General features: G+C 44.2%; 1 protein-coding gene across 2 annotated transcripts in view; it reads right to left on the reverse strand.

Annotated features, from left to right (window-relative positions):
• LIMA1 (LIM domain and actin binding 1) overlaps nucleotides 1–27,515 on the reverse strand; it is a 74,585-nt gene that overhangs the window by 8,647 nt on the left and 38,423 nt on the right. Inside the window, exons 4-6 of one of the 2 annotated variants that reach the window (XM_069758836.1) lie at nucleotides 16,659–17,057; nucleotides 10,369–10,462; nucleotides 8,847–9,004 (exon numbers count right to left, since the gene is read on the reverse strand). In XM_069758836.1, the coding sequence (XP_069614937.1) occupies nucleotides 8,847–9,004; nucleotides 10,369–10,462; nucleotides 16,659–17,057 (651 nt within the window). The remainder of the gene's footprint in view (nucleotides 1–8,846; nucleotides 9,005–10,368; nucleotides 10,463–16,658; nucleotides 17,058–27,515) is intronic. The other variant, XM_069758837.1, reaches the window with a different exon arrangement.

The following is a 27,515-nucleotide window of genomic DNA, read 5'->3' on the forward strand; positions in this document are numbered from 1 at the left end:
AGACAACGCTATTGTATCCATTACTGGTCTTTCCAACATCGGGCGGATCTTTTAAGATCCAAAAATTACACCCATTACCAAATCTCCATTTTCAATAACCAGTAATGTGAGGTAGAGCCATGTAATACAGGGCAATGCAGACACCCAGCAAAGCAGAATGATACGTGGTATATAGGAAGGAACACAATCAATCTATTGAACTTGAAGCAGAGTCTAGATATGGCTGAGGGGTTAAGAGGAGATGGCAGTCACTCCAGCAGAAGTGGTCAGACCGGTTTCTCTGCTCCACAAGTCCTTACTAGGAACAAACAACAGTGAGATCTGCAGGCAAAGAATACAGAGGAAATTGCTGGGCTCCAGGTCCTGGTGAGTCACTAATTAGTGATCAGATGAGGCCTATACCCAGCCCTACACCGGGAATGACAGAACACATGCCCTCTATTATGGCAATTTCCTGTATAAGAAGCATCGCAGCAGAAGCTGCACCATACATACACGTAATAAAATAGTTCCCGTGTGTTTAGTTGGATCTGCAGATGGCCAGGAGCACAGGATGAGCTGCCGCCTGTCATGAGCAGTTTGCTGGGAGAATTTTCCTTTCGCATTTGGCAATGTATAAATCAGAAGATTTATTGTCAGCGGCTCAGAGCTGAATGTCACAGAATGCAGTAACAGAATCTAGCAGGACATGCTGTGAAATAGTTCATTTCCAGTGGAGTCCACTTTACCATCCCCCACCCTTTTTAAAAGCAAAAAAAAAAAAAAAAAGAGGATATTAAAAAAAATACAATGTGTGTGTGTGTGTGTGTGTGTGTGTGTGTGTATGTATGTATTAAATAATCTCAGTTTTGAGAAAGCAATGATGTGTCAAGTAATTTTACAGACATTGCAGCAAGTTATAATAAGCTCTGTAAATGCTCTGCCATCGATCAGGCATAAGTAACATCATCATACCAGGTGATCCGCTGATCAAAGTGGCAGCCATACATTTCCCTGTAGCGGCCACTGCAGGAAAATTTGCAAATTAAAAAGAAAAACCCCCGCTTAGACACAAGGTACCCATGTTGGCCATCCCCCAGAGACCTCACTGCGCAGTGTAGGAAATCTAAACGGCACACAGATTCTTTAACCAAATTGGAATTGCAGAAAAACGATGTATGCAGAAGTCCAAGGTCATGATATCTCGCCAGACATTCTCAAAAAGGAAAAAACAAAAAAACCTTATACTTCTCCACTTGAATAGGAAAGAATAGTGTAAAACCTCTCATCCATAGTAAAATGTTTTATTGTTTATCAGGAATTCCAGTGTTAAAGGCGGTGAGCACCTTTGCAGATATATACGGCTTTTTAAATGCAAAGCTAAAAAGGGAACCCATCACTTCACAATCAGCTCATGCCACCCAAACCCGGTACAGTATGGATCAGCCTGGCTATGTGATTGCAGCCAGATATGTTAACTAGATTTTCAGAGAAAATCCTACATCCCAAGTTTGAGGAGGTTCCCCCAACCCTGATGGTTGATGGACAGGTCTCTCTCATCAGTCACCAGGAGCAGAGCAGGGAGAAGCCGGCACTGGAGTACTCTCCCTATGGTTCCCAGTCGGCTCTTCAAACTATAGTACTGGTTAAAAGTTTGGATATCTGTTAATGCAATGGTTTTCCTTGTTCTTTTTTGGAATGTGCACATCCTAGTTTTGATCCCTTCAGACTGACATTTTCAAAAATAAGGTCACAGACGAGCAGTTTTAAATAAATTCACATTTGCTCTACCTCTTACTCTGATGACAGCTTTAGGCTATGTTTCCACATGGCGTACTGGCAGCGCTTAGAAAGCAGCGGATCCCTGCTCCGCCGAAAGCGCTACCCACTTTTGTACATGCGGCGATCCCACATGTGTTCATTGAACACATGTGGAATCACCACATCCTATACATAGAGCGGTGCCATTTATCTTGCAGGGACTGTGGGTCTCCGCAAGATAAATGGACATGCTGCGGTCTATAAAGACAAGCCTCATGTGCGTATACACAGGTTTGCTACCTGCGTTATTGTATGCATAGTGGATATAAGATTTAAAAAAAAAATCCCCTCCACTATGCTGTAACATCTGGACACTCCGGATTGGACGCTGCGGCTGTACGCAGTGTCCAATAAGCAGCAAATACGCCACGTGGAAACATACCCTCACATCCCCCATTGCAGCTACATCAGGTTTTAACTTTGAATGGCTTCCAACAGTCTTTAAGGAGCCACCAGAGGTCCTGAGTACTTGCTCGCTACTTTGCGGTCACTCTGCGGTCCAGCTCATCCCACACCATCTAATGGGCGATTGTGATGGTCATGTCATCCGCACAACACTCCATCTCACGCCTTTGTCACATAGCCCTTGCCCAGCCAGAAGGTGTTCACCGTCATTGTATGCCGCAACACAAATGATGGTCTGACTAAATACAAACCAGTTAGGATGGCATTGCTTAATGCTGTGGTAGCCATGCTAATTCAAGGCACAAAGTGTCATTAGCAGAGTACCCCCCACAATACTACCTCTTGCTCCACGGTGGGCACCACACATGTGCATACCATCCCACTCACCTTTATGTCTCACAGACATGGCAGATGGTACCTAAAATGTCAAGCCGTCAGTAAATAGAGGCATCTTGAGGCATTTAAGGTTTGAACAGGTTCTGCTTTTGTTTCACACGTTTCGTTTCTCCTCATTTCCATGTGTTAATTCACAATTTAACTGCCTTCACTCTGAAATCTACAGTGTGCACATTCCAACATGAAGAATTACCAATGCATGAACCACAGAGTCCACACTTGACGGGTTCTGTAGGTCTTCTCTGAAAACACCAGAGACATTCAGAAAAGTGGTGTGGGGGGAGAACACCATACCTGACTGCAATTGAGCCAGGTTCAGATTTACGCTGCCTGTGATTTGGGCAGCATGAATAGTGTGACAGGTTCAGCTTTGAGCAACTTCCTAAATAGTCGTCATTAAAACTATTCTAACAGTATTCTGAACCTAGCCTAGTGATTTTGCATCTATGTTATAAATCAATCAGAGCTCCTGCCCTTGGTGGGATTTACAGCTCTGCCCCACTCTTAAATTACAACAGAGGGGAAAGCATCCACAGTCTCAGAGTGTAGATAAGAGACCAAAGGGAAAAAAAAAAAACACAGGAAATAAAGTGCAAGACAGAAACTTTTCTAATGCAATCTTATTAAAAAAGCAGTCCCCAGATAAGATTTGTCTGGTCTAGTAATACAGGCTGGATGTCAGCTCTTTATGATATTTGGATGCAAACTTCACTGGCATTTTCCCACGGTCCTGAGGTTATCGCGCTCCCAGCATCTCATTCACCAGTGATTTTCAGCCAGGACGGTCGCATCTTGGCACCATTCAGGTTGAAAACTATTTAGCCCCCAGACATGGATTACAACGACGGACAGGTATGGCATGTTTTTTTTATTTTATTTTTATTACAGGAGATCAAGGGCTACAGGGAATTAGGCGTTGCAGTAAGTATGGTTTAAGTTTAAGTTAGATTATTAAAAGGAGTGTCATTTTTTCAAATAAAGGATTTTATTCTGGCTGTGTCTAACATATAATTATAGGATTAGTAATGGAAAGGTGTCTTCTTGTTGCCTCTCCATTACTAAGCTGTGGGCTTGATGTCACCGGACAATACAAAGGTGACATCAACCCCACAAATACGAACTGCTACAGGGCAAGTGGAAAGAGCTGGGCAAAGCGCCAGAATTGGCGCATTCAATATCCATGGCCCCTTACTGTGAGCTTTAGCAAGGTTGGTTGTCAAAAATAGGGGGGCAACTACAAGCCGGTTTTTGACATTTGATTCTTAAAAACAAAAAAACAAAAACTAAAGCATGGGAACCCCTCCATTCTTGATAACGAACCTTGCAGAAGCTGACAGCTGAGGGTTGCAGCCCCAGCTGTGAGTTAGAATCATAGAATGGTAGTTAGAAGGGACCTCCTGGGTCATCTGGTCCAACCCCCTGTTCAAAGCAGGATTCACTAAATCATCCCATATAGATGTCTGTCCAGCCTCTGAAGACTTCCATGGAAGGAGAACTCACCACCTCTCGTGGCAGCCTGTTCCACTCATTGATCACCCTGTCAAAACGTTTTTGCTAATATCTAATCTGTGTCTCCTCCCATTCAGTTTCATCCCATTGCTTCTAGTCTTTCCTTGTGCAAATGAGAATAATGATGATCCTTCTACAACGTGACAGCCCATGAGATATTTGTAGTCCGCTATTAAGTCTCCTCTTGGTATTTTTTTTTGCAAGCTAAACATTCCCAAATCCTGTAACCGTTCCTCATAGGACTTGATTTGCAGACCGGTCACCATTCTGGTCGCTCTTCTCTGAACTTGCTCCAGTTTGTTGATGTCTTTAAAGGGACTCTGTCACCTGAATTTGGCGGGACTGGTTTTGGGTCATATGGGCGGAGTTTTCGGGTGTTTGATTCACCCTTTCCTTACCCGCTGGCTGCATGCTGGCTGCAATATTGGATTGAAGTTCATTCTCTGTCCTCCATAGTACACACCTGCACAAAGCAATCTTGCCTTGTGCAGGCGTGTACTATGGAGGACAGAGAATGAACTTCAATCCAATATTGCAGCCAGCATGCAGCCAGCGGGTAAGGAAAGGGTGAATCAAACACCCGAAAACTCCAACCATATGACCCAAAACCAGTCCCGCCAAATTCAGGTGACAGGTTCCCTTTAATATGTGGTGCCCAAAACTGGAGACACTATTCCAGATGAGGTCTGACCAGAGAGAAGTAGAGGGCAATAATGACTTTGCGTGATCTAGACTGTATGCTTCTGTTAATACATCCCAAAATTGCATTTGGCTTTTTTTTCTGCTGCATCACACTGTTGACTCATGTTCAGTCTGATCTATTAGTATACCCAAGTCTTTTTCACATGTGCTGTTGATTAGCCCTATTCCTCCCATTCTGTATATGCTTTTTTCATTTTTATTGCCCAGAAGTGGTACTTTGCATTTTTCCTTGTTAAAAACCACTGTTAGTTGCTGCCCACTGCTCCAGTTTATTTTTATCTTTTTGAATCTTCTTTCTCTCTTCTCTAGTATTAGCTATCCCTCTAGTATTAGCTATCGGACACACTGTTCATTTGAATGGTTCTACGTGTGTCAGTGACTTCGACACATGTGAAAACTGTCACCACACATACTGGAGACACTGACGTGAGAAAGGACTTAAATCGATTTTCCCCCCATTTGCCGTTGTCCAGTGTAAAACAGCAGAGGTGGTGCTGAAAACATTCTGAACACACTGATCGCATTAACGATTATTCTGCGTGCAAAGAAGTGTGGGCAGCACTAAAAATATGAAAAATAACTTTTTTCAAGTCAAAGCTGTCCATAGCCTTTAAATTACCTAGGAATATTAACCCCTTCATGACCTTGGGATTTTTCGTTTTTCCGTGTTCGTTTTTCGCTCCCCTCCTTCCCAGAGCCATAACTTTTTTATTTTTCCGGCAATTTGGCCATGTGAGGGCTTATTTTTTGCGGGACGAGTTGTACTTTTGAACGACATCATTGGTTTTAGCATGTCGTGTACTAGAAAACGGGAAAAAAATTCCAAGTGCGGTGAAATTGCAAAAAAAGTGCAATCACACACTTGTTTTTTGTTTGGCTTTTTTGCTAGGTTCACTAAATGCTAAAAATGACCTGACATTATGATTCTCCAGGTCATTACGAGTTCATAGACACCAAACATGACTAGGTTCCTTTTTTTACCTAAGTGGTGAAAAAAAATTCCAAACCTTGCTAAAAAAAAAAAAAAAAAAAAAAAAAACACCCGTAGCGTCTCCATTTTTCATGATCTGGGGTCAGGTGAGGGCTTATTTTTTTGCGTGCCGAGATGACGTTTTTAATGATAGCATTTCGGTGCAGATACGTTCTTTTGATCGCCCGGTATTGCATTTTAATGCAATGTTGCGGCGACAAAAAAACGTAATTCTGGCGGTTGGAATTTTTTTACCGGTACGCTGTTTAGCGATCAGGTTAACGCTTTTTTTTTTTAGTTGATAGATCGGGTGATTCTGAGCGCGGCGATACAAAATATGCGTAGATTTTATATGGATTTATTTTGATTGGGGCGAAAGGGGGGTGATTTCAACTTTATTTTTTTATTTTTTTCACATTTTTTTCAATTTTTTTTTTTTTTTACTTTTGCCATGCTTCAATAGCCTCCATGGGAGGCTAGAAGCAGGCACAACTCGATCGCCTCTGCTACATAGCAGCGATCTGCTGATCGCTGCTATGTAGCAGAAATGGAGGTGTGCTGTGAGCGCCGACCACAGGGTGGCGCTCACAGCCACCGGCGATCAGTAACCATAGAGGTCTCAAGGACCTCTATGGTTACAATGGAGACGCATCGCCGACCCCCGATCATGTGACGGGGGTCGGCGATGACGTCATTTCCGGCCGCCCGGCCGGAAGCGGTAGTTAAATGCCGCTGTCTGCATTTGACAGCGGCATTTAACTAGTTAATAGGTGCGGGCAGATCGTGATTCTGCCCACGCCTATTACGGGCAAATGTCAGCTGTTCAAAACAGCCGACATGTCCCGACTGATGCGGGCTCACCGCGGAGCCCTGCATCAAAGCAGGGGATCTGACCTCGGACGTACTATCCCGCCCGAGGTCAGATAGGGGTTAAAGCATAAAATGTCCACCTGGATACTGAGTGAACGGCTTCTCATTCCACAAATAGTTTCAGCTTGTTTTTCCATTATCAGACCGTCTTAAGTTTCCATCAGTAACAGAACGTGTAGTTTTCCAGTAGATCGACACCACAAAGTCTCTTTATATAAAGTGAAATGCCACAGGATAGACGAGAGGGTACACAGATACCATCTACAATTACTCCAACTGACCCTTACCCACTTCTGGACTAAAGGTACCGTCACACTAAGCGACGCTGCAGCGATACCGACAACGATCCGGATCGCTGCAGCGTCGCTGTTTGGTCGCTGGAGAGCTGTCACACAGAAAGCTCTCCAGCGACCAACGATCCCGAGGTCCCCGGTAACGAGGGTAAACATCGGGTTTCTAAGTGCAGGGCCGCGCTTAGTAACCCTATGTTTACCCTGGTTACCATCCTAAAAGTAAAAAAACAACCGCTACATACTTACCTACCGCTGTCTGTCCTCGGCGCTCTGCTTCTCTGGTCTGGCTGTGAGCGCCGGGCAGCCGGAAAGCAGAGCGGTGACGTCACCGCTCTGCTTTCCGGCCGCTGTGCTCACAGCCAGAGCAGAGAAGCAAAGCGCCGGGGACAGACAGCGGTAGGTAAGTATGTAGCGGTTGTTTTTTTTACTTTAACGATGGTAACCAGGGTAAACATCGGGTTACTAAGCGCGGCCCTGCGCTTAGTAACCCGATGTTTACCCTGGTTACCAGTGAAGACATCGCTGAATCGGTGTCACACACGCCGATTCAGCGATGTCTACAGGGAGTCCAGCGACCAAATAAAGTTCTGGACTTTCTTCCCCGACCAGCGACAGCACAGCAGGGGCCTGATCGCTGCTGCCTGTCACACTGGACGATATCGCTAGCGAGGACGCTGCAACGTCACGGATCGCTAGCGATATCGTCTAGTGTGACGGTACCTTAACACTTAGAGGATTTTGCCTAAATGTATTGGAGCGTTAGAAAGATGCCACTTTCCACTTGAATGAAAATGCCCTGCTGGTCACACGATGCACAGTACTAGCCTCATGATGTCCTGTCTAGTCTTCTGACAAGGTCCATTTTAGCCACTTCTTAAAAAGGAACCCATCAATTAAAAAAAAAAAATACACTACTATTAACCTTTTGAGTTAAAGGAAATCTGTCATCCTATTTTTGCCTATGAGCTAAGGCCACTGCCATCAGGGGCTTATCTATAGAATTCGATAAGCCCCCAATGTAACCTGAAAGATAAGAAAAACAAGTTAGATTATACTCACCCAGGGGCGGTCCCAGTGCAGTCCAGTCCGATGGGCGTCACAGGCGCCAGGAAAGGTCAGAGGCCCGGTGCCTGCGCACTGCAGTACTTTGCTCTGCTCTCAACAGGCCAGAGAAAGTACGCCTGCGCCGGAGCCACGACAGGAAGCAAAGAAGAGGACGTCATCATATGAAGATGGGAGGCGCTGGACCTGGAAAGGGACACCCATTGGACCGGACAGGGACCGCCCCTGGATGAGTATAATCTAAACTTGTTTTTATCATCTTTCAAGTTACATCAGGGGCTTATCTACAGCATTACAGAATGCATTACAGAATGCTGTAGATAAGCCCCTGATGGCGATGGCCTTAGCTTATAGGCGAAAAATGAGGTGACCGATTCCCTTTAACACTAGAACCCTGGGGCAGCCTGTGGGGGTCCTCATGTGGTGCTCTGATTAGGTATGTATACTGCATCGTGTGACCAGCAAGGCATTCAGTCAATTGAAAAGTGGCATCTTTCTAACGCTCCAGTACATTTAGGCAAAATCCTCCAAGTGTTAGTCCAGAAGTGGGTATGGGTCAGTTGGAGTAATTGTAGATGGTATCTGTGTAGACAGGTTCCCTTTACATAATTTGCAAACATGGGGTATACCACGTGCAGTCAATTCAATGTCTCTAATAGAGAAGTGTGAGTGGCGTTACTGGAGCGGACAGGTGTCAGCACTATTCATTCTGCGTCAATCATCTGGTCCACCATTTCTCAAACTGGAAGTGAAAAGGGTACTTTGCTCTGGCCAAGAAAGGTTTCATTGCTACAATTTGCATTTTAGAAATCAAAAAGGGAAAGCGCATGAAGATTTACCGTAGGAGAGGCGGGCTTGACCTGTTTGCTCAGGGCAGCTTGGTATTTCGCCATTCTGTCCTTAAGAGAGGTGGTTTCCAAGACATGAGAGATTTCCTGACTTTTCTGAGAGATGAGTTTACTGGGACTGCCATCAGGAGAACCAACTGATGAAGGACCTGAACATCAAGGCAAGAGAAAAAAAAAGTTACAACCTCATCTAATGGCTAGACTGTTCAAAATATGCCAATTAGACCTTATGGAGTGGCAGAACATAGGTGGGTATGCAACCATAACAGAAATTGGCACAAAGAGGCATGGCATCTACATTCTAAAAAAAAAAAAAAAAAAAAAAAAAAAAAAAGGCAGCTGTAAATAAGAATCAAACTGCCCAATTGATATCCTAACAATGTTAACCAAGATTGTCCTTCCCTGGTGCTCTGTTCCAAACCACACACACTCCCCATTTTCATAAAGTGCTAACGATATTCTTAGTTAAAAAAAAATAAAAAAGTAACAATTCTTGACAACGCTGTACATTAACGACACGGGCTCTTGAATACTTGTCAAAAAAAAAAAAAAAAGGCAATTAAAAAACAAAACCAGAAAATTAAATGGTTACAAAACACACAACATCTGTTCTCTAAAAGGGAACCGGACACGTCCAAAAAGACACCATTTATCTGCAGATAACGCAGCAAAATACAGTTAAAATGCTGTTCACTAGAAGCGAAGAGGTGCAGGGGGCGGTAATGGTCATCGCTTGCTATACAGTGAGTGCACTGTAATCACCCCCATGGCTCAGTGCACGCCTGCTCTGTAGTATGTGTGAGCACAGCAGGCTACACAAGGAGTGCACTGTAATCACCCCCATGGCTCAGTGCACGCCTGCTCTGCAGTATGTGTGAGCACAGCAGGCGGTCAGTGAGTGTGCCTGAGTGATGGCAGTGCACTCACTGTAGCGAGCTGTAACTTACAGCCCCTTGCACTTCCAGGAATGCAAAAAACTTAATAGTAGTATGACTGTAAAAAGAATGGCTGCAGGGAGAATATGGCTTGCCCCATAGCTGTGCTTCAGAAACAGACAGTTAAGAAGCTATTTGCCTACAAATAACAGTCAGATAAATCCCCCCCCCCTCTTCAGAAGCCTGATTGCCTTTCATTATAGTAGCTTACCAAATTGCACATGACTGAGTGTGGCGTGAGGCACTGCCACCCATATGGATAAGTCATGCCACAGGTCCAAGAGGTCAGAGCCACAGCAATAAATTAAATATCAGAGGGGAGAAGAAAAAACAAACAAACACCACACACGCTGAGCAATTTATCTCACACTGACGACAAAAAAAAAAATAAAATTATACAAGCGAGGGCCTGTATTCCTCTGGGCCATGATTACAAGAAAGACAGGATCTGAATTTGATTTATAAAACAAAAAAAAAAACAAAAAAAAAAAAACACCATTCCAAAAGATTCCTTATTCGTATTAGGATGCATGCACATATCAAAACAGCTAAAATTAAGAAAATACTTGAAAATTTACTTTTCTCTGAGAAGCAGGAGTCGGCATCTTCATTAGTGAGGTTTTCAGCATTCAACCTCCCAACATTTATCTTCCCTGGTTCACGTTGAGGATGCTTTAAATCAATGATGAGAAAGAAAAAAAAAAACAAAACAACCATTAAAATAGAGACAGACACCAAATAAAAAAAACACTAAACACTATGTTAAAGAAGTAATCCCATTGCTAAAGTAGGTCACTGATCATTCTGTAACAATCACATAACAATCACTAAGTTTAACCTCAGAGTTGGCAATTTATAGCATGAAGAGTCTATAACTACTACTGGGTGCCCTTCAATGTTTTCCCCATTACAGAGCCCCCTCGCCATCAGCTGTGTTGAGGGAAATAAAAAATATATTCTGTTAAGGTCTAGGGGAAAAAAATATGCGATATCACACACACACACACACACACACACACACACTGTGTACGAATATAAGACTGAATTGAGCGATGTACACCACAGTAGTCTTGGGTTGATATAAGCAGACTACGCTATGGTGTTCAAAGAAAGACAAAAAAAAAATAAGGGCAGGAAAGCACAGCTACTAAATAGTTTTCTTATATTGATGGAAGATAACTTAAAAAGAACTCTGACATATTGGCAGATTTGGACATCGATTTTAAAAAGTATGACGTTTGAGTACAGTGTACTTCTACTCCAAAATTGGGGGCCCAAAAACCAATCACATAATTGGCAGAGTTGTAGTCTGGTTGGATGAAGGAAAGGGATCTATATTTGGGTCCTCACAGACTTTAAAAAAATGTTTTCCCAAAAACCAAGTTAACGATCAACATTTTAATTAATAGATCTTTGAAATAGATTTAACAATAAGATGCATTTAAAAAAAATAATGTTCCTGTGCTGAGATAATCTTCTAAATATGTTCCTGCTGTGTACTGGCATGTGAGGATGCAAAAGAGTATGTAGAAATTACAGCTTATTCTTTGAGGTACAACATTGAATAAAAACAGGTTTTACCTCACAAAAAGAATAATTTTCCCTCCTGTGCTGTCCTGTCTGTATCCCCCTTTACCTCCCTCCCCTGCCCAGGAGCTGTGGTATGATCAGACCATGTCCCTACATGATCAGTCACGGTCATTACACAGTACACAGCAGGGGCACATTTAAAAAAAAAAAAAAAATAAAAATAATAATAATAATCCTGTGCTGAGGTAATCTTTATAAACACATCCAAAATGTGGAAGATCTTATTCAAAGATCTAATTAAAATGGAAAAACCCCATTAATGAAGCACTCAAGTGTATATACCGTACTCCATATATTGAAGTCATCATATTATAGAGACAATTCTACCCTTTTCCATTAGGTCTAGGTCATCACATAACAGACTAGCTGAATCCTTTTAAGCCCTAAGTAGAAACAGGAAGTCCATTTTACCTGCATGACTCATCAGTCACTGCAAGTGTCAATGGAGGTGGTGTGGAGCAGCAGGGTCAGGAGGTGAAGTGGGGAATGATTCATGCAGGCAAATGAGACATCCCAATTCTACATGGAGAACAGAAAAATAGCTGGATAGAAAGACAAAATGAGCAATTGTAACTACACAGTGCTGTATAATGAAATGGCAATCAAGAGGATATAAACTGATGGGAGGAGGGCACAAGATGAATGGGGTGTTATGGAGCTTTAAAAAAAACAAAAAAAAAAACAAACACAAACAAAGTAGATTGCAAATGCTTTATAATTTAACACATTTTGAAACCTGAAGCTCCAATTACAGAACTAAGTAAACCCAGTGTTTTACTTTTTTCACATCTTGTGTAATGGCGCAGATCTGCACGGTCAATTCTGCAGCCTACAGAGTGAAAGTCTCATAAAAAATACACCATCTGACGTAGAAAAGCCAATTCTCACAGCTAGGGATTTCTCCGATGAACAGACCGTCAAGCTCGTCTGCTCCAACAAGCAGAATTGTGAGTGCAGCTCTGGGCTAGAACACCGGTCGTAACTTGGGATCAGTGCAGGTAAAGTCATGAAGTGTATGTGGAGGGATTCCTACATTCCACAGGACACAAGCACACTCCAGCGATAACTTGTATCTAGAATGTAGGTTTGCCAGGTATATTGAATAGTGAGAATATCATGACAGGTGTGTTGCTGCAAAACCTAAGAGGAAAAAAAAATGTACTCTGGATGGCTAAGTTAGCAAAGACGACATTCCAAATATGGGAGATAAAAGCAGACTCAGCCATTTAATAAAGCATTAGTAATTCTGACAGACGGCAAAATGCAGTTGTCAGCTGGATACTAAGGATGACATTATCCCAAAATTATATAAAAGTGAGGGGGTGGCGTTAGGTCTGGACCACATGGCTTTTCATAATTTCTAGTCCTGGAGACCACACATTCCACAGGTTTTTTTGAACTTCTTATATTAACAGATCTATTAAATTGAATAGAGGTCTGACTCCCCCAGCTCTCCAACCCTCCCTTCACCTCAATCAGCTGATTGAAGGTACAGAAACACAGGAAACAACATTGCACCAGTGGCTCCCTAGATTGGGTGGAGGCCGTAAAAGGCACTACAAATATCTCAAGACCTAGGTCATCAATACTCAAGCCCAATAAACCCTCTTTAGAGGAAATATGTTGAAGAAAAAAAATGCCTTTTTTGGCATGTGTCAGCGATGTCCCGTTATTTTCGCTTGCAGCGTTCAGGGTCCGTTCTTCACTAGCGCAGATCGGGCATCTACGCTAAACGGATTGCACTAACGCAATGTGAACCTAGCCTAAATCATGCAGCTGCATCAACAAAAACTAAATGTCCGAGCACTTACAAATACTCGGGAGACCACCAGAGCAACGAGTACACTCGCTCATCACTAATCTTTATATATTCTATGTGTATATGCCATACGCTGACTCAGCGTTACCCCAATAACCAGCATAGTAGTGGAGGCATCTGTGGCCTCATCCAGTTACCGAAATTGCCTTGATGAGTGGAGGCAACGGTGGAATCTGCGATTCCCCTTGACAGAATAGGTCACCAAGTCTTCGATATGTAATTGAAAGCAGAGTTACATAGGCCCAGATTTCAGTAATGTGGAACTTACTGGGCTGTGTGATAATATCTTATCTGCTGCAGAGCTACCAGTTCTCTTAATGCCAAGCTCTGTTTAACCCCTCTCACATCACAGATTGGCTGCTCTCAGGGTACACTGTGCATAGGCAAAAAGCTCCCATTAAGTGGTGTGGGTGGGGTTATACAGATCTCACGAATATGGAGGACTACATGGCAGAAAGTATACTAGTCCTCTAACGATAATCTGTTTATAGAACAGCAGATTGATCAAAATTGAAGCAAGCAGTCCAGCAAGTGACATTACTGGAAATCCGGGTTCCAGTCCTTACAGCATGTTGCTGTCAGAGTAGTTGGCAAAAACCTCATGTCAGATACCCTTTAAGGCATACACAATAAAAAACTAGCCTCTGGCACACATCTGCTGTATAAAAGCCCCTGTAGACAGGCACCTGCATCTCCAAATGAGGTGTGAACTTGGCCCAAGTGGCCACTTCTCACTCCAGACTAGCCAAACTGCTGGACCCCAGCTGAGGGCCATTCACTGCAAATTGAGGAAATGCATAGCTGCTCCAGGTATTGTTTATACCTTCATTTCAGAAATCACATAATTGCACCTTGTCATATAAAAACCGAGGCGGTGTTGTCATGTACACCGCGCCATTATACTGCTCTATTCACACTTCTGAAGAAACAATGAACCAGTGTTGCAGAACACAAAGTGTTAAGCATCGCCAGGGCTGCTCAGATGCCTGCTGTTAAACCCAGGGTGGGGGATTTACAGTCCATGACCTCATATATAGCAGCTCTAGGCACTGTAACCAGAGACAGAGGATAGGAAGAGAAGGCCACAAGGAGGGCACAGACCACGGCTGGACAAAGGCCTGCACATAACTAGTCAATGGGTTACATTTCCTGCCAGGCAGAGGCCGCCACACCCAGAGTGATCATTATCCTGCAAGGACTCTTATCAGAAGGCAGGCATGCTGGGAATGGGCAATGCCAGCTTACCCTATGACCGCTCCACATCTGCTTTATCACTTAGACTCCTGCATGATTTAAAGGGGAAAAAGACCAAAGTTTCATTTTCACTTTAACATGAAAGGAGTGCAATACCCAAGGGAAGATTACAGGTTTAGTCAGCATGGTCCATTGTACAGCAGAATCCCAGGCCCGACTGCAGATCTTTCCACAAAAAGCATGGCTGTGGCTTTTTTGCACTAAAATTTGTGTGGGTTAAATAAAAAAAAGAAAAAAACAAATGAATTGAAATCCTGAAGATTTAAAAAAAAAACAACACAACAAAAGCTGCAGTTTTCCAATTCAGGCTTGGAGAGAGAGAGAAAAAAAAAAAAAAAAAAAATCATCCTGTGATGGCCTTCACACTTTTTCAACTAAAGTAATGTTGAGTACCCCATGTTATTTTGCCAACTACACAGTATGAGCATGTTAGTTTTTTTTTTTTTCTTGTGTTTTGTCTCAACTGACCACAGCCTGAATGTGCTCAGGTAGGAAAAGCTTAAAATTTGCATTAAAAAAAAAAAAAAAACTGTAAAAATGATGCAATGTGCTAACATAGCCTTATTGCTATTATATGCGTGCATGTTACAGGCTTTTCTTAGCACAGGAGATCAAAACTTTGAGGGGGATCATGAGGGCAGACTTTCTGGATTTCCATAAACAGACCAAAGTAAATTATGGCCTGCAGCATCCAAAGAATGATTATTGTGATAAACCTGGGCTCAGGGTCCGAATGGCATCTCCAGGAATGATTATCACAATCAAGGTCAGCTTCTAGGTTTGCCCCCTCTAGAATAGTCGCAGTTGCTCATTTGTGAAAATTTCATTGCCCACCGCTGAACACTGCAGCCAGCAGGATTCATTTCAACTCAACAAAATCATCTGATTTTAACGTCCTTTAATAGGCTGAACAAAGGACTGAAGGAACCCACCAAGAGAATAAAAGTTATAGGGGCTGCAGGACTGGAATTGCCCTACTCAAACCAAACTTACAGATAAATAATAATAATAATAATAATAATAGTATTTATATAGCGCCAACATATTCCGCAGCTCTTTACAGTTTAACAGTTTATCTAGTTATCTAGTAAGGCCTGATGCCCACAATCCGAAAACTAGCAGCGCATGTTCGTTGCGTCCAAAGCCCTGCAGTCTATTGTATGCAGGTGAACCCGCATGTGTTCACTGAACTAAGCAGATTTACCACTTTCAATATATTCTACTGATGTCATTTCATGTCATTACATGGATATGCTGCTGTCTTAATAGACGAGCTGCATGTCAGTCTATGCAGGCGATACGTGCACGAATAGTGGACATGGGATTTCTAGAAATCCATCTACTATGCTTCAATATCTGGCAACTGCGGGTTTGATGCTGCATAAATACGCATCATCAAGCCCGCAGCAGTTCCTGATCGTGAGCACATACCCTAAACAAAGCATGCATTATTAGAAATTATCACTGTGGAGTCTGCGAAAGCTGGACGACCACTCCCAAGATCTACACTGTAGTCTCACTTCATCCCAATTTTGCCCCAAACAGTTGCCGACCTTTGTTAGCCACATGACAAACGACTTTAGGGTTCATAAAACAAATTATAGAGCTATGTATAACACAATATATTCATCTTATCCATATAAAGTGGTTTAAAGACACAGGAGAAGAACAGCGAGCTCACACATGGGCTGTTTCCTGGTCACAGGCGGCTCATGGACGCCGATTCATACCCAAAGTGCTGACATGTCCGTATTCCCATCAGGTGGAAGTTTACCGCAGACATGGATGTTTTACAGCATGAGTAATCTCCTTGGAGCAGCTACAGAAACCACAAGAGATGGGTGGGGGAGGATGGGGATTCATAAGCAGCGGTCACTTCTGCTGAAAGTCAGACACTGCAGGAATTATACTGGGGGTTGTAGTTCAACAGAACGTGGCTTTCAGAAGAAGAATAGTGACCTGTGTTGCCAGGCAGATGATTTAGAAGAAAAACTTGCGTTTCTGTTCAGCCTTGGACAGCTGTAAAAGCTCACAGAAAAGTTTGGCAAGTACAGACAAGCGTTGACTGATCAGAACGCCAGTACATGGAATGGAGGGACCTCCAGCCCATCTGTCACAATGGCAACTGCAAAGCAATGGTTCAGATGAGGGGAATCACATTAAATGCCCTAGAAGCATCGTTATTACAATCTGCTCCCATCTTACCTTATGGTTGGCAGCGTCACCCTTCTCAAACATCAACTTCAGGCTGTTTAAAGGGACATTAAACTTCTCAATCTTAGGAGAAGGCTCGGGAGTGTCCAGCTTAGCAGTCTCCAAGTCTTGTTCCATGCTTACAACCTCAGTGGAGGAAGAACGAAGTTCTGAGGCACTGGGATAGCGGAAGCGGCTTTGTTCCTTCACCGGAGAGCGGGTCTTGGAAGTCGAGACCTCCGAGTGGTCAGTGGGGACCGTTTCAGTCCTAGGACTGCTGACTCTCTGCCTTATGGCAAAACTGCTACTGTGCTTAATTTCTGTCCGAGCAACAGGACCAGGGATCTCCCACTTCTTCCTCAACACGCTCAGGGAGCCTCGATTAAAAGAGGACGGAAGAGTTTCTGTGTTCTAGAGAGGACATAAAGTGGGTGAGTAAGGAAGTGGCTGTCTTAGTCAGGAAAAAAAAAAAAAAAGGCTGCAACAAATAGCAGATCCACATCCAGACAGCTGCTCAGAAAATTTTGGTCTATGCCACATGTAGAAAAAAAAAAAAAAAGGGAAAGAAAGAAAAAGCATTTAAAGCCCAGGGGGAATAAGAGGCGGAGGAAAGATTGGGCAGGAAGTTTAAGGAAAGTAAAAAAAAAAAAAAAAAAAAAAAAAAAAGGAGGATATCCTTATATGGGCCAGCAGATGGGAAGAACAAGGCAAAAAAAAAAAATCATGAGAAAGTGACTCATGTAACAAGGAAGAAGCCATGAGATGAAATGGGAAAGAAAAAAAAAAAAAAAAAAAAAAAAATAATAAATGAAGTTGCTTTTTATACTCTTGCAGTTTTATTTATGTTGACAACAGAAACATTTACTATTGAAACATAAAAATACTTGTAACAATTTGGTAACAAGTGTAAATCAAGAAAAGATTATGGTTCTGTGGCAGGAAAGGGCAGCTTTAATTTAGACATGCATATGATAAGCATAAGGGGCAATTAAACCACTTGATCAAAGCAGAAATTCAAAGAAGGAGCCAATAAGAAAGGTAAATAAGCCGCCATGATGTAGGCAAGAGATGACTGCCTAGGCTACAGCACTAGAAACCAATGGGCACTGAACAAAAATGGAAGAAAAATTAATAAATAAAAAGACTTGGGGGCATGCTCTAACCCACCCCAACAATTATGACAAGAGACGGTATACCTGCTTTCGCTGCATGACTGCGGCCTCTGCCCAGAGGAGCATCCAAGAGTGTAGCTGCAGTGACAGACTGCCAAGGCTTTATAGACTTAGGGTTACAATCCGGATATATCTGCTAATCACCTCTAAGTCTCTCACCTTATTACATGGCAAAGAGACAGCACCATGCTTCCAGAGAGAAAAAAAACCTCACCAAAAAGGAGATTTAACCAGACTGTAACCACAGCCATTGCAAGCAAAGCGTAGCAGCACAACCGGAAGACTCCAGCTGCACCTCTACCCAATGTAGAACACAGAGGGGATCCCCATCTGCGCTAAATTGGTAAAATCCTGCTTGGAGTTTGGGGAGAAAGGGCCCAAGAGAAACTCATTGATGCCTGTGTAGAACCGCATCAATAGCAGCCCCAGAACAGGTCACGGGGAAAGCAGGCACGGATCTGCCCGTTATACGCAATTTATGATGCAACATCTAGAACTAGAAAATGCATATACAAATATCAGAAAGAGTTGGTTTAAAATTTGAGGGCAGCTTTGAGCTCCGTTCCCATTTTATTTTCATTTTTTTTTTTTTTTTTAAGTGCATAATTTATGGACATAGCAGCCAGCCTGATATGATGTGGCATGACACACACTAGGGCCCAGCTGATCCTGGCATCTAAGACCATGATCTGGCTCAAGATTTGAGTCTTTGCGGGTTAATTTCCCCCCCCCCCTTCTTTAAACATTGATTAAATCAACGAACCCAGACTTAAAAAGGTCAGCATTCCTAGAAGAGGAAAATCTTATTCACCCAAGTCGTTATCAGAGAAGAAGAAAAAAACGCCACTTCTAAAGCAATCTGTCTCGGCAGGATTACGGCTCACTGTCCTCTTACTGGTACCCCGCCGTCCACCCCTGGTATGTCGGTCACCTCTCCTCACCAGACCGCCTCAGTGATAACGTCATGTGATTAGTCAGAGACCAGACGACAGTACAATGGCCTCCCCTAGCTTTCAGCAGCTCTGGGGGCAACGCTGACTTACTGATGAAAGGTCTATTTCTCAGAAGAGATAAAACAGAAAGTTCCTGACATGTATCATACAGGGGTTTTCCACAGTCCTCATTATATGTCAGACTGGGAAACTACCAGGAATCCAGAAGCTTATATTGATGGCTAGCAGCCATTGTAATAGTACAACTAAAAAAGGGCATTAACCAGGAATTACATGCAGGACACCCCATAAGGGGCATTTACTAAGGCCTCATACTGGAGGCTGTACATCCCACCACATCTACAGTGGCCCTATAGACTTAGGGTGGGCTCTCATCGTCTCAGCCATGGCTGACCCCTCATCTCTTCCATTCATAAAGTCTATTACCCAACAAGAGGGTGTAAGAGTGTGTAGGCTATTGATCATCCAGCTAGTGGACGTCCATAAGCTGTTGTAATCCATACCACCGGTTACCCAACTACCGTAAATAAGTTGTGTCGGCCAATAAATTATACACACTAAAGGTAAACAAAACAAAAAAAAAAACGGATTGTTCTGCCCACATGTGTGAACAGGCCTTTTGTGGACCTGTCAGTGGTCACAAAGAAAATGTACTTGTTATAAATGTAGCTGTTCTTTTAATAATGGTGTGTATTTTTGTCCCCGACTTCTTGATATGGCCCCACTGTTCAGATATAAATCTTTATAGCCAACCATGCGTGGTCATCAAGACAACCCTTATAGGAAAAAAGTTGAGGACCACCTTCACCTGGATAAAAAGACTAGATATCTATACAGGGAAGGGAAGCAGGCACGATGGCTCAAAATGCAGAAGAGAAGGACCAGAAACACCACCAGGTTCATGATGACAGGCATGTACAGCACGGGAGGGGGGGGGAAACAAAAAAAAATAATTTCATAACAGTTCCTTTTTAAATGCATGGTGGTCCACTATTATACAGTTCATCAGTGCTCATTATAGAAAGAAATCTGCCCTCGTACATTTACCATTATCTTGCCGTTACCCTCATTTTGATTGTCAGTCACACGATAGCTAGCAATTCTAAGCCACCAAACGAGAACTTAGAGGCTAGATTTTAATGTCTCTGGTAAGTAATGATACTGAACAGAATCAAAGTCTCACGCTCCATATTACTGGATACTTTTGGGCGTGACCCACATATGCAGGTGACTGCAATAAGGAAAGCCGACAGTTAGGCTTTCACATGTGCCACCACTACAGATGAGCAACGACATCTATGCATCAAATCACAGATAACATGGCTCAGTGGGTAGCACCAAGATCAACATCTGCAAGGAGTTTGTATGTTCTCCCCGTGTTTGAAAGGGTTTCTTCCCACACTCTAAAGACATAATGATAAATAGTGTGACAGCCCCAATGGGGACAGTGATGAGGTCTGTACAGCGCTGTGGAATTAATGGTGCCACACAAGCAAATAAAACGATGTCACGCCAGGCATGTCAGAAGGTAAAGCGTCGAGGGCCTCCTGTCTCGCTGCTAGGTACCACTGAACTGGATGCTGGACCAGAGTCCAACAGATCAACCCACTCATCTCTAGCCCCCACCACCAGACTTCATGGGTGCGGGCTAGGCCTGAAACCACATGTACAATTTACACAAATTAAGCAACTTTGCCCATTTTTTGTCTTCCCAAATAGTAGCTCCAGGGTTGCTACACCAGCTGTATTAAAAATTCAGAAGGTTATTGGAAACCATCAGCAATGCATTGACAAACCCACCCATAATCAATTGACCACAGTGCTGTGGTATCCAGTTTATGGATCTAGTCATATTAGAGAGCGCATTTCTAAAACCATACACCAAGGATACACTCACAGCAGGTCCGTCAGACTCCACAATACCAACTACATACATTGCCAAGCACGTCTTAGGCCCGATTAGCACTTTGAGGGATTATGGGGCCACTCGGGACATGGATTTTAAGGGTATGTGCACACATTGTGGATTTGGGAAAAACGCAGTGCAAAACCGCTGCGGTTTTTCCTGCAGATTTATCGTGGTTTCTAGTGCGGATTCCGCTGCGGGTTTACACCTGCAGTTTTCTATTGGAGCAGGTGTGAACCCGCAGCGGAATCCGCACAAAGAATTGACATGCTGCGGATTGTAGACCGCTGCGTTTCCGCATGGTTTTTACCGCATCATGTGCGCTGTGGATTTTGTTTCCCATAGGTTTACATAGTTCTGGAAACGTATGGGAAACCGCTGCGGACCCACAGCTGCAGATCCGCAGCGTGTGCACATAGTTTAAGAATTTCTTTACCAAATCCGAAAATTTGATTTACGTCTAATTGAATCCTGAAAATACATTAAAGACAGGCAAATATAATGAACAAAAATAGATCTTTGACTTGATGAATTGGTGTACTCTATGTACATGAACCCCTTCGTAATCATCAATAAAATTTAACACTGGACCAAGATGTGAGGGAATAGCACCCTGGCCTGAAGGGGGGGGCAGGGTGAAAACGCAGCAGAACTACACTATACCATGCTGCACCAGTTACGGTCAGTGTCGGCACAAATCATGGCGGTTTAACCCCTTCAAGTCGCGGCCCTTTTTCGTTTTCATTTTTCACTTCCCTCCTTCCCAGAGCCATAACTTTTTTATTTTTCCGTCAATCTGGTCATGCGAGGGCTTATTTTTTGCGGGACGAGTTGTACTTTTGAACGACACCATTGGTTTTACCATGTCTTTTACTATAAAAAAAAAAACAGGAAAAAAAATTCCAAGTGCAGTGAAATTGCAAAAAAGTGCAATCCCACACTTGTTTGTTTGGCTTTTTTTGCTAGGTTCATTAAATGGTAAAACTAACCTGCAACTGTGATTCTCTAGGTCATTACGAGTTCATAGACATCTAACATGTCTAGGTTATTTTTATCCAAGTGGTGAAAAAAAATTCCAAACTTTGCTTAAAAAAAAGAAAAGAAAAAAAAAGTGCCATTTTCCGATACCCGTAGTGTCTCCATTTTTCATGATCTGGGGTCAGGTGAGGGCTTATTTTTTGCGTGCCGAGCTGACGTTTTTAAGGATACCATTTCGGTGCAGATAAGTTTTTGATCACCCGTTATTGCATTTTAATGCAATAGGGTGGAACAAAAAGGAGGGTTTCGCAGCAATCTATAAAAACCAATGGTGCAAATCTGGTTGGCCAGAAAGATGGACGACAACAAAGTGGGGGCAAGACCCAGCCCTATGGGAATGGTTTGCGGTAGTAGCAGCGTTGGAGATATGGGCCGATCTGTTGAGGAACATGAACATTCGTTTCCAAACTAAAAATGTGAAAACAGCGAGGAGTCTAAATCACATGTCGTCTTCATCCTTGCCCATACTCGCTCTCTTGCGACGGCTCGCACTGATATGCCTAGAAAACAATATTTGGTGTAGAGCCACCGTGGTGGCGGAGGTTGACGAGAATATCATTAACCCATTGTTATTTTCCAATTGGCAGGCTTTCAGAATCCAGCAGCCCAACGCGCAACCCCTGGGTATCCTGTGTCCACTGTCCCTGTGGGATACAGTGGCCAATCATTGATGCCCTTAATCCGGGCCTCCGTTTCGCCAGCTACCTGGCAGGTGTATGGTAAGGCTTGGGAGGAGTGGTGCTCACTAATGCGGGGTAGGCCAGTCGATAAATGCGATCAAGCACGAAGCGCGGTGACGACTGATTTTCTAATGCGGATGAGAGGAGATGGGGCGTCGGGCACCTCGGCACAACGGAAATTATCGGGGCTAGCATTTTTCTTTCAATTATTGGGATGGGTAGACGTAACTAAGTCCTTTTGCATAAGACAAGCCATAAAAGGTTGGAAAAGGCTTCAGCCAAGCCAAGAATGTCGCCGCCCCCCCCCCCCCCCATGGACAAAACAGAATTCATCATCTTTCCCCCATCTCACTCTACCCCTCCACCAGACCTATCCATCAATGTCAATGGCTGCTCACTATCCCCAGTCCCACACGCCCGGTGCCTCGGGGTGATCCTCGACTCTGCCCTCTCTTTCAAGCCACATATCCAAGCCCTTGCCTCCTCCTGTCGTCTCAAACTCAAAAATATTTCCCGGATCCGTGCTTTCCTTGACCGCAACACTGCAAAAACGCTAGTGCATGCCCTTATCATCTCCCGCCTCGACTACTGCAACCTCCTACTCTCTGGACTCCCCTCTAGCACTCTGGCACCACTCCAATCCATCCTACACTCTGCTGCCCGACTAATCCACCTGTCCCCCCGCTATTCCCCAGCCTCTCCCCTGTGTCAAGCCCTTCACTGGCTTCCTATCGCCCAGAGACTCCAGTTCAAAACCCTCACACTGACATACAAAGCCATCCACAACCTGTCTCCTCCATACATCTGTGACATGGTCTCCCGGTACCTACCTACACGCGACCTCCGATCCTCCCAAGACCTCCTTCTCTACTCCCCTCTCATCTCTTCTTCCCATAACCGCATCCAAGACTTCTCCCGTGCTTCCCCCATACTCTGGAACTCTCTACCCCAACACATCAGACTTGCGCCTACCATAGAAACCTTCAAAAAGAACCTGAAGACTCATCTCTTCCGACAAGCCTACAGCCTGCAGTGATCCTCAACCTACTGAACAGCCGCACAGCCAGCTCTTCCCTCTCCTACTGTATCCTCACCCACCCCCTGCAGACTGTGAGCCCTCGCGGGCAGGGTCCTCCCTCCTTATGTACTCGTGTGCCTTGTTATCTGCTCATGTTTAATGTATTTGTCTATATTTGCCCCGTATTCACATGTAAAGCGCCATGGAATAAATGGCGCTATAAAAATGTATAATAATAATAAAAAATAATAATAATAATAATGCAATGTCGAGGCGACCAAAAAAAACCAAAAACGTAATTCTGGCGTTTTGGATTTTTTTTCTCACTACGCTGTTTAGCAATCAGGTTTATGCTTTTTTTTTGATAGATCGGGCGATTCTGAACGTGGCGATACCAAATACGTGTAGGTTTTTTTTTTTTAAATTGTTTTATTTAGGATGGGGCGAAAGGGGGGTGATTTATATTTTTTTCATATTTTTAAAAACATTTTTTTTTTTTTTTTTTTTTTTTTAACTTGTGCCATGCTTCAATAGCCTCCATGGGAGGCTAGAAGCTGGCATAGCCTGATCGGCTCTGCTACATTGCAGCGATCATCAGATCGCTGCTATGTAGCAGAAATGCAGGTGTGCTGTGAGCGCCGACCACAGGGGGGCGCTCACAGCAGGCCTGCATCAGTAACCATAGAGGTCTCAAGGACCTCTATGGTTACCTTCCTGATGCATCGCCGACCCCCGATCATGTGACGGGGGTCGGCGATGACATTTCCGTCCGCCCGGAAGCGCCGGTTAAATGCCGCTGTCTGCATTTGACAGCGGCATTTAACAGGTTAATAGCGGCGGGTGAATAGCGATTTCACCCGCCCCTATTGCGCGCACATGTCAGCTGTACAAAACAGATGACATGTCGCGACTGATGTGGGCTCACCGCCTGAGCCCACATCAAAGGGGGAGACACGACATGCGCCGTACTATTACTGCGCATGTCGTGAAAGGGTTAATCCCCTTAGATGGTCAATAGTAACTACAGCATTGAGATGGTTAACAGTGTGGGGGCTTCCTCTTTAACCCCGAGATCATGATTGTGTGATCCTGACAGCCTTCGGGTCTGCCAGCTAAACGGACTTGTTTAAAAGTCAGCAATATTTAGGCGGTGAAAACATTTTTCTTCCGTCATGCCACTTTGCGTTAATTCCTGAAAAATATCTGAAGGGTTAAAAAACTACCTGATGGCATTTAGGAATATGTTGAAGGGTGCAGTTTTTAAAATGGTATCTTTTTTTCCCCCCTCTCTCAATATACCCTTTTTTCGCTTTGTAAGATGCACTTTTTCCCCCCCCCCAATTTTTTTTTTGGGGGGAGGGGGGGGGGGATTGGGAAATGGGGATGCATCTTACAATGCAGATATACCTCATCTGTGCTGCAGACTGGCATTTCACAAAATGTCAGCAGAGCCCCGGCAGCACCAGAGACACCAGCAGAGCACCAGGCAGAAGAGCCGGGCACCCACAGCAGCACTGCCGGAGACACCCACAGAGCACCGGGCAGCAGCGCCATACACCAGCAGCAATGCCCAGAAACGTAGCTAGGGTTTTGGTTGGGGGGGGGGGGGGGGACGGGGGGGACGGGGCAAAGCTTCTGAGTGGGCCCCTAGCCAGGTAACAACTGGGTGACGCGCCCTAATTCTGGAGGAGAACCTCAACAGATGACCGCGCTGTTACTGAACAGAATCTCTACATAAAGATCTACATGGATAATACCGCCATATGTTCAGTGAAATATCAGCCCTACAGAACATTTAAAGGGAACCTGTCACCCCGAAAATCGCGGGTAAGGTAATCCCACCGGCATCAGGGGCTTATCTGCAGCATTCTGTAATGTTGCAGATAAGCCCCCGATGTTACCTGAAAAAGGAGAAAAAGACGTTCGATTATACTCACCCAGGGGCGGTCCCACTGCTGGTCAGGTCGGATGGGCGTCTCCGGTCCGCTGCGGCGCCTCCTTTCTGATCTTCAGCCACGGCTCCGGCGCAGGCGTACTTTGCTCTGCCCTGTTGAGGGCAGAGGATAGTACTGCAGTGCGCAGGCGCCGGAAAGGTCGGAGGCCCGGCGCCTGCGCACTGCAGTACTATCCTATGCCCTCAACAGGGCAGAGCAAAGTACGCCTGCGCCGGAGCCGTGGCTGAAGATCAGAAGAGGACGTCATGGAAAGAAGATAGGAGGCGCCGCAGTGGACCGGAGACGCCCATCCGACCTGACCAGCAGCGGGACCGCCCCTGGGTGAGTATAATCTAACGTCTTTTTCTCCTTTTTCAGGTAACATCGGGGGCTTATCTGCAGCATTACAGAATGCTGCAGATAAGCCCCTGATGCCGGTGGGATTACCTCACCCGCGATTTTCGGGGTGACAGGTTCCCTTTAAGAGATCACAGCACAGTTATAGATAATGACTTACCGCTGACGTCATTTCTGATGGAATAGTTCACTTTTCCATCTGGCCCAGACCGACATGACAACTTCTTCCAGCAACGACTCACCTGCAGAGTATACAACAAAGACACGATTCACTTCTCACATTCCAGCCCCATCACCATCTATTCCCAACCTGCACAAACTCCTCATCCTGCTGATACCCCAACACTGAGACGCTGCTGCCGTATGTGTCCCTATTACTGCACCTGATACCCCAATACTGAGACGCTGCTGCCATATGTGTGTCTATTACTGCACCTACTTTGTGGTTCTCTGTACCCTCTAAGTTCTAAAGCACCCCTCTATAATACAGGTCCTTCTCAAAAAATTAGCATATAGTGTTAAATTTCATTATTTACCATAATGTAATGATTACAATTAAACTTTCATATATTATAGATTCATTATCCACCAACTGAAATTTGTCAGGTCTTTTATTGTTTTAATACTGATGATTTTGGCATACAACTCCTGATAACCCAAAAAACCTGTCTCAATAAATTAGCATATTTCACCCATCCAATCAAATAAAAGTGTTTTTTAATAACAAACAAAAAAACCAACAAATAATAATGTTCAGTTATGCACTCAATACTTGGTCGGGAATCCTTTGGCAGAAATGACTGCTTCAATGCGGCGTGGCATGGAGGCAATCAGCCTGTGACACTGCTGAGATGTTATGGAGGCCCAGGATGCATCAATAGCGGCCTTAAGCTCATCCAGAGTGTTGGGTCTTGCGTCTCTCAACTTTCTCTTCACAATATCCCACAGATTCTCTATGGGGTTCAGGTCAGGAGAGTTGGCAGGCCAATTGAGCACAGTAATACCATGGTCAGTAAACCATTTACCAGTGGTTTTGGCACTGTGAGCAGGTGCCAGGTCGTGCTGAAAAATGAAATCTTCATCTCCATAAAGCATTTCAGCCGATGGAAGCATGAAGTGCTCCAAAATCTCCTGATAGCTAGCTGCATTGACCCTGCCCTTGATGAAACACAGTGGACCAACACCAGCAGCTGACATGGCACCCCACACCATCACTGACTGTGGGTACTTGACACTGGACTTCAGGCATTTTGGCATTTCCTTCTCCCCAGTCTTCCTCCAGACTCTGGCACCTTGATTTCCGAATGACATGCAAAATTTGCTTTCATCAGAAAAAAGTACTTGGGACCACTTAGCAACAGTCCAGTGCTGCTTCTCTGTAGCTCAAAAGTGGCTTTACCTGGGGAATGCGGCACCTGTAGCCCATTTCCTGCACACGCCTGTGCACGGTGGCTCTGGATGTTTCCACACCAGACTCAGTCCACTGCTTCCTCAGGTTCCCCAAGGTCTGGAATCGGTCCTTCTCCACAATCTTCCTCAGGGCCCGGTCTCCTCTTCTCGTTGTACAGCGTTTTCTGCCACATTGTTTCCTTCCAACAGACTTACCATTGAGGTGCCTTGATACAGCACTCTGGGAACAGCCTATTTGTTGAGAAATTTCTTTCTGGGTCTTACCCTCTTGCTTGAGGGTGTCAATGATGGCCTTCTTGACATCTGTCAGGTCGCTAGTCTTACCCATGATGGGGGTTTTGAGTAATGAACCAGGCAGGGAGTTTATAAAAGCCTCAGGTATCTTTTGCATGTGTTTAGAG

Source organism: Ranitomeya imitator, chromosome 3 (assembly GCF_032444005.1).
Source record: "Ranitomeya imitator isolate aRanImi1 chromosome 3, aRanImi1.pri, whole genome shotgun sequence".
Taxonomy (NCBI): Eukaryota; Metazoa; Chordata; class Amphibia; order Anura; family Dendrobatidae; genus Ranitomeya; species Ranitomeya imitator.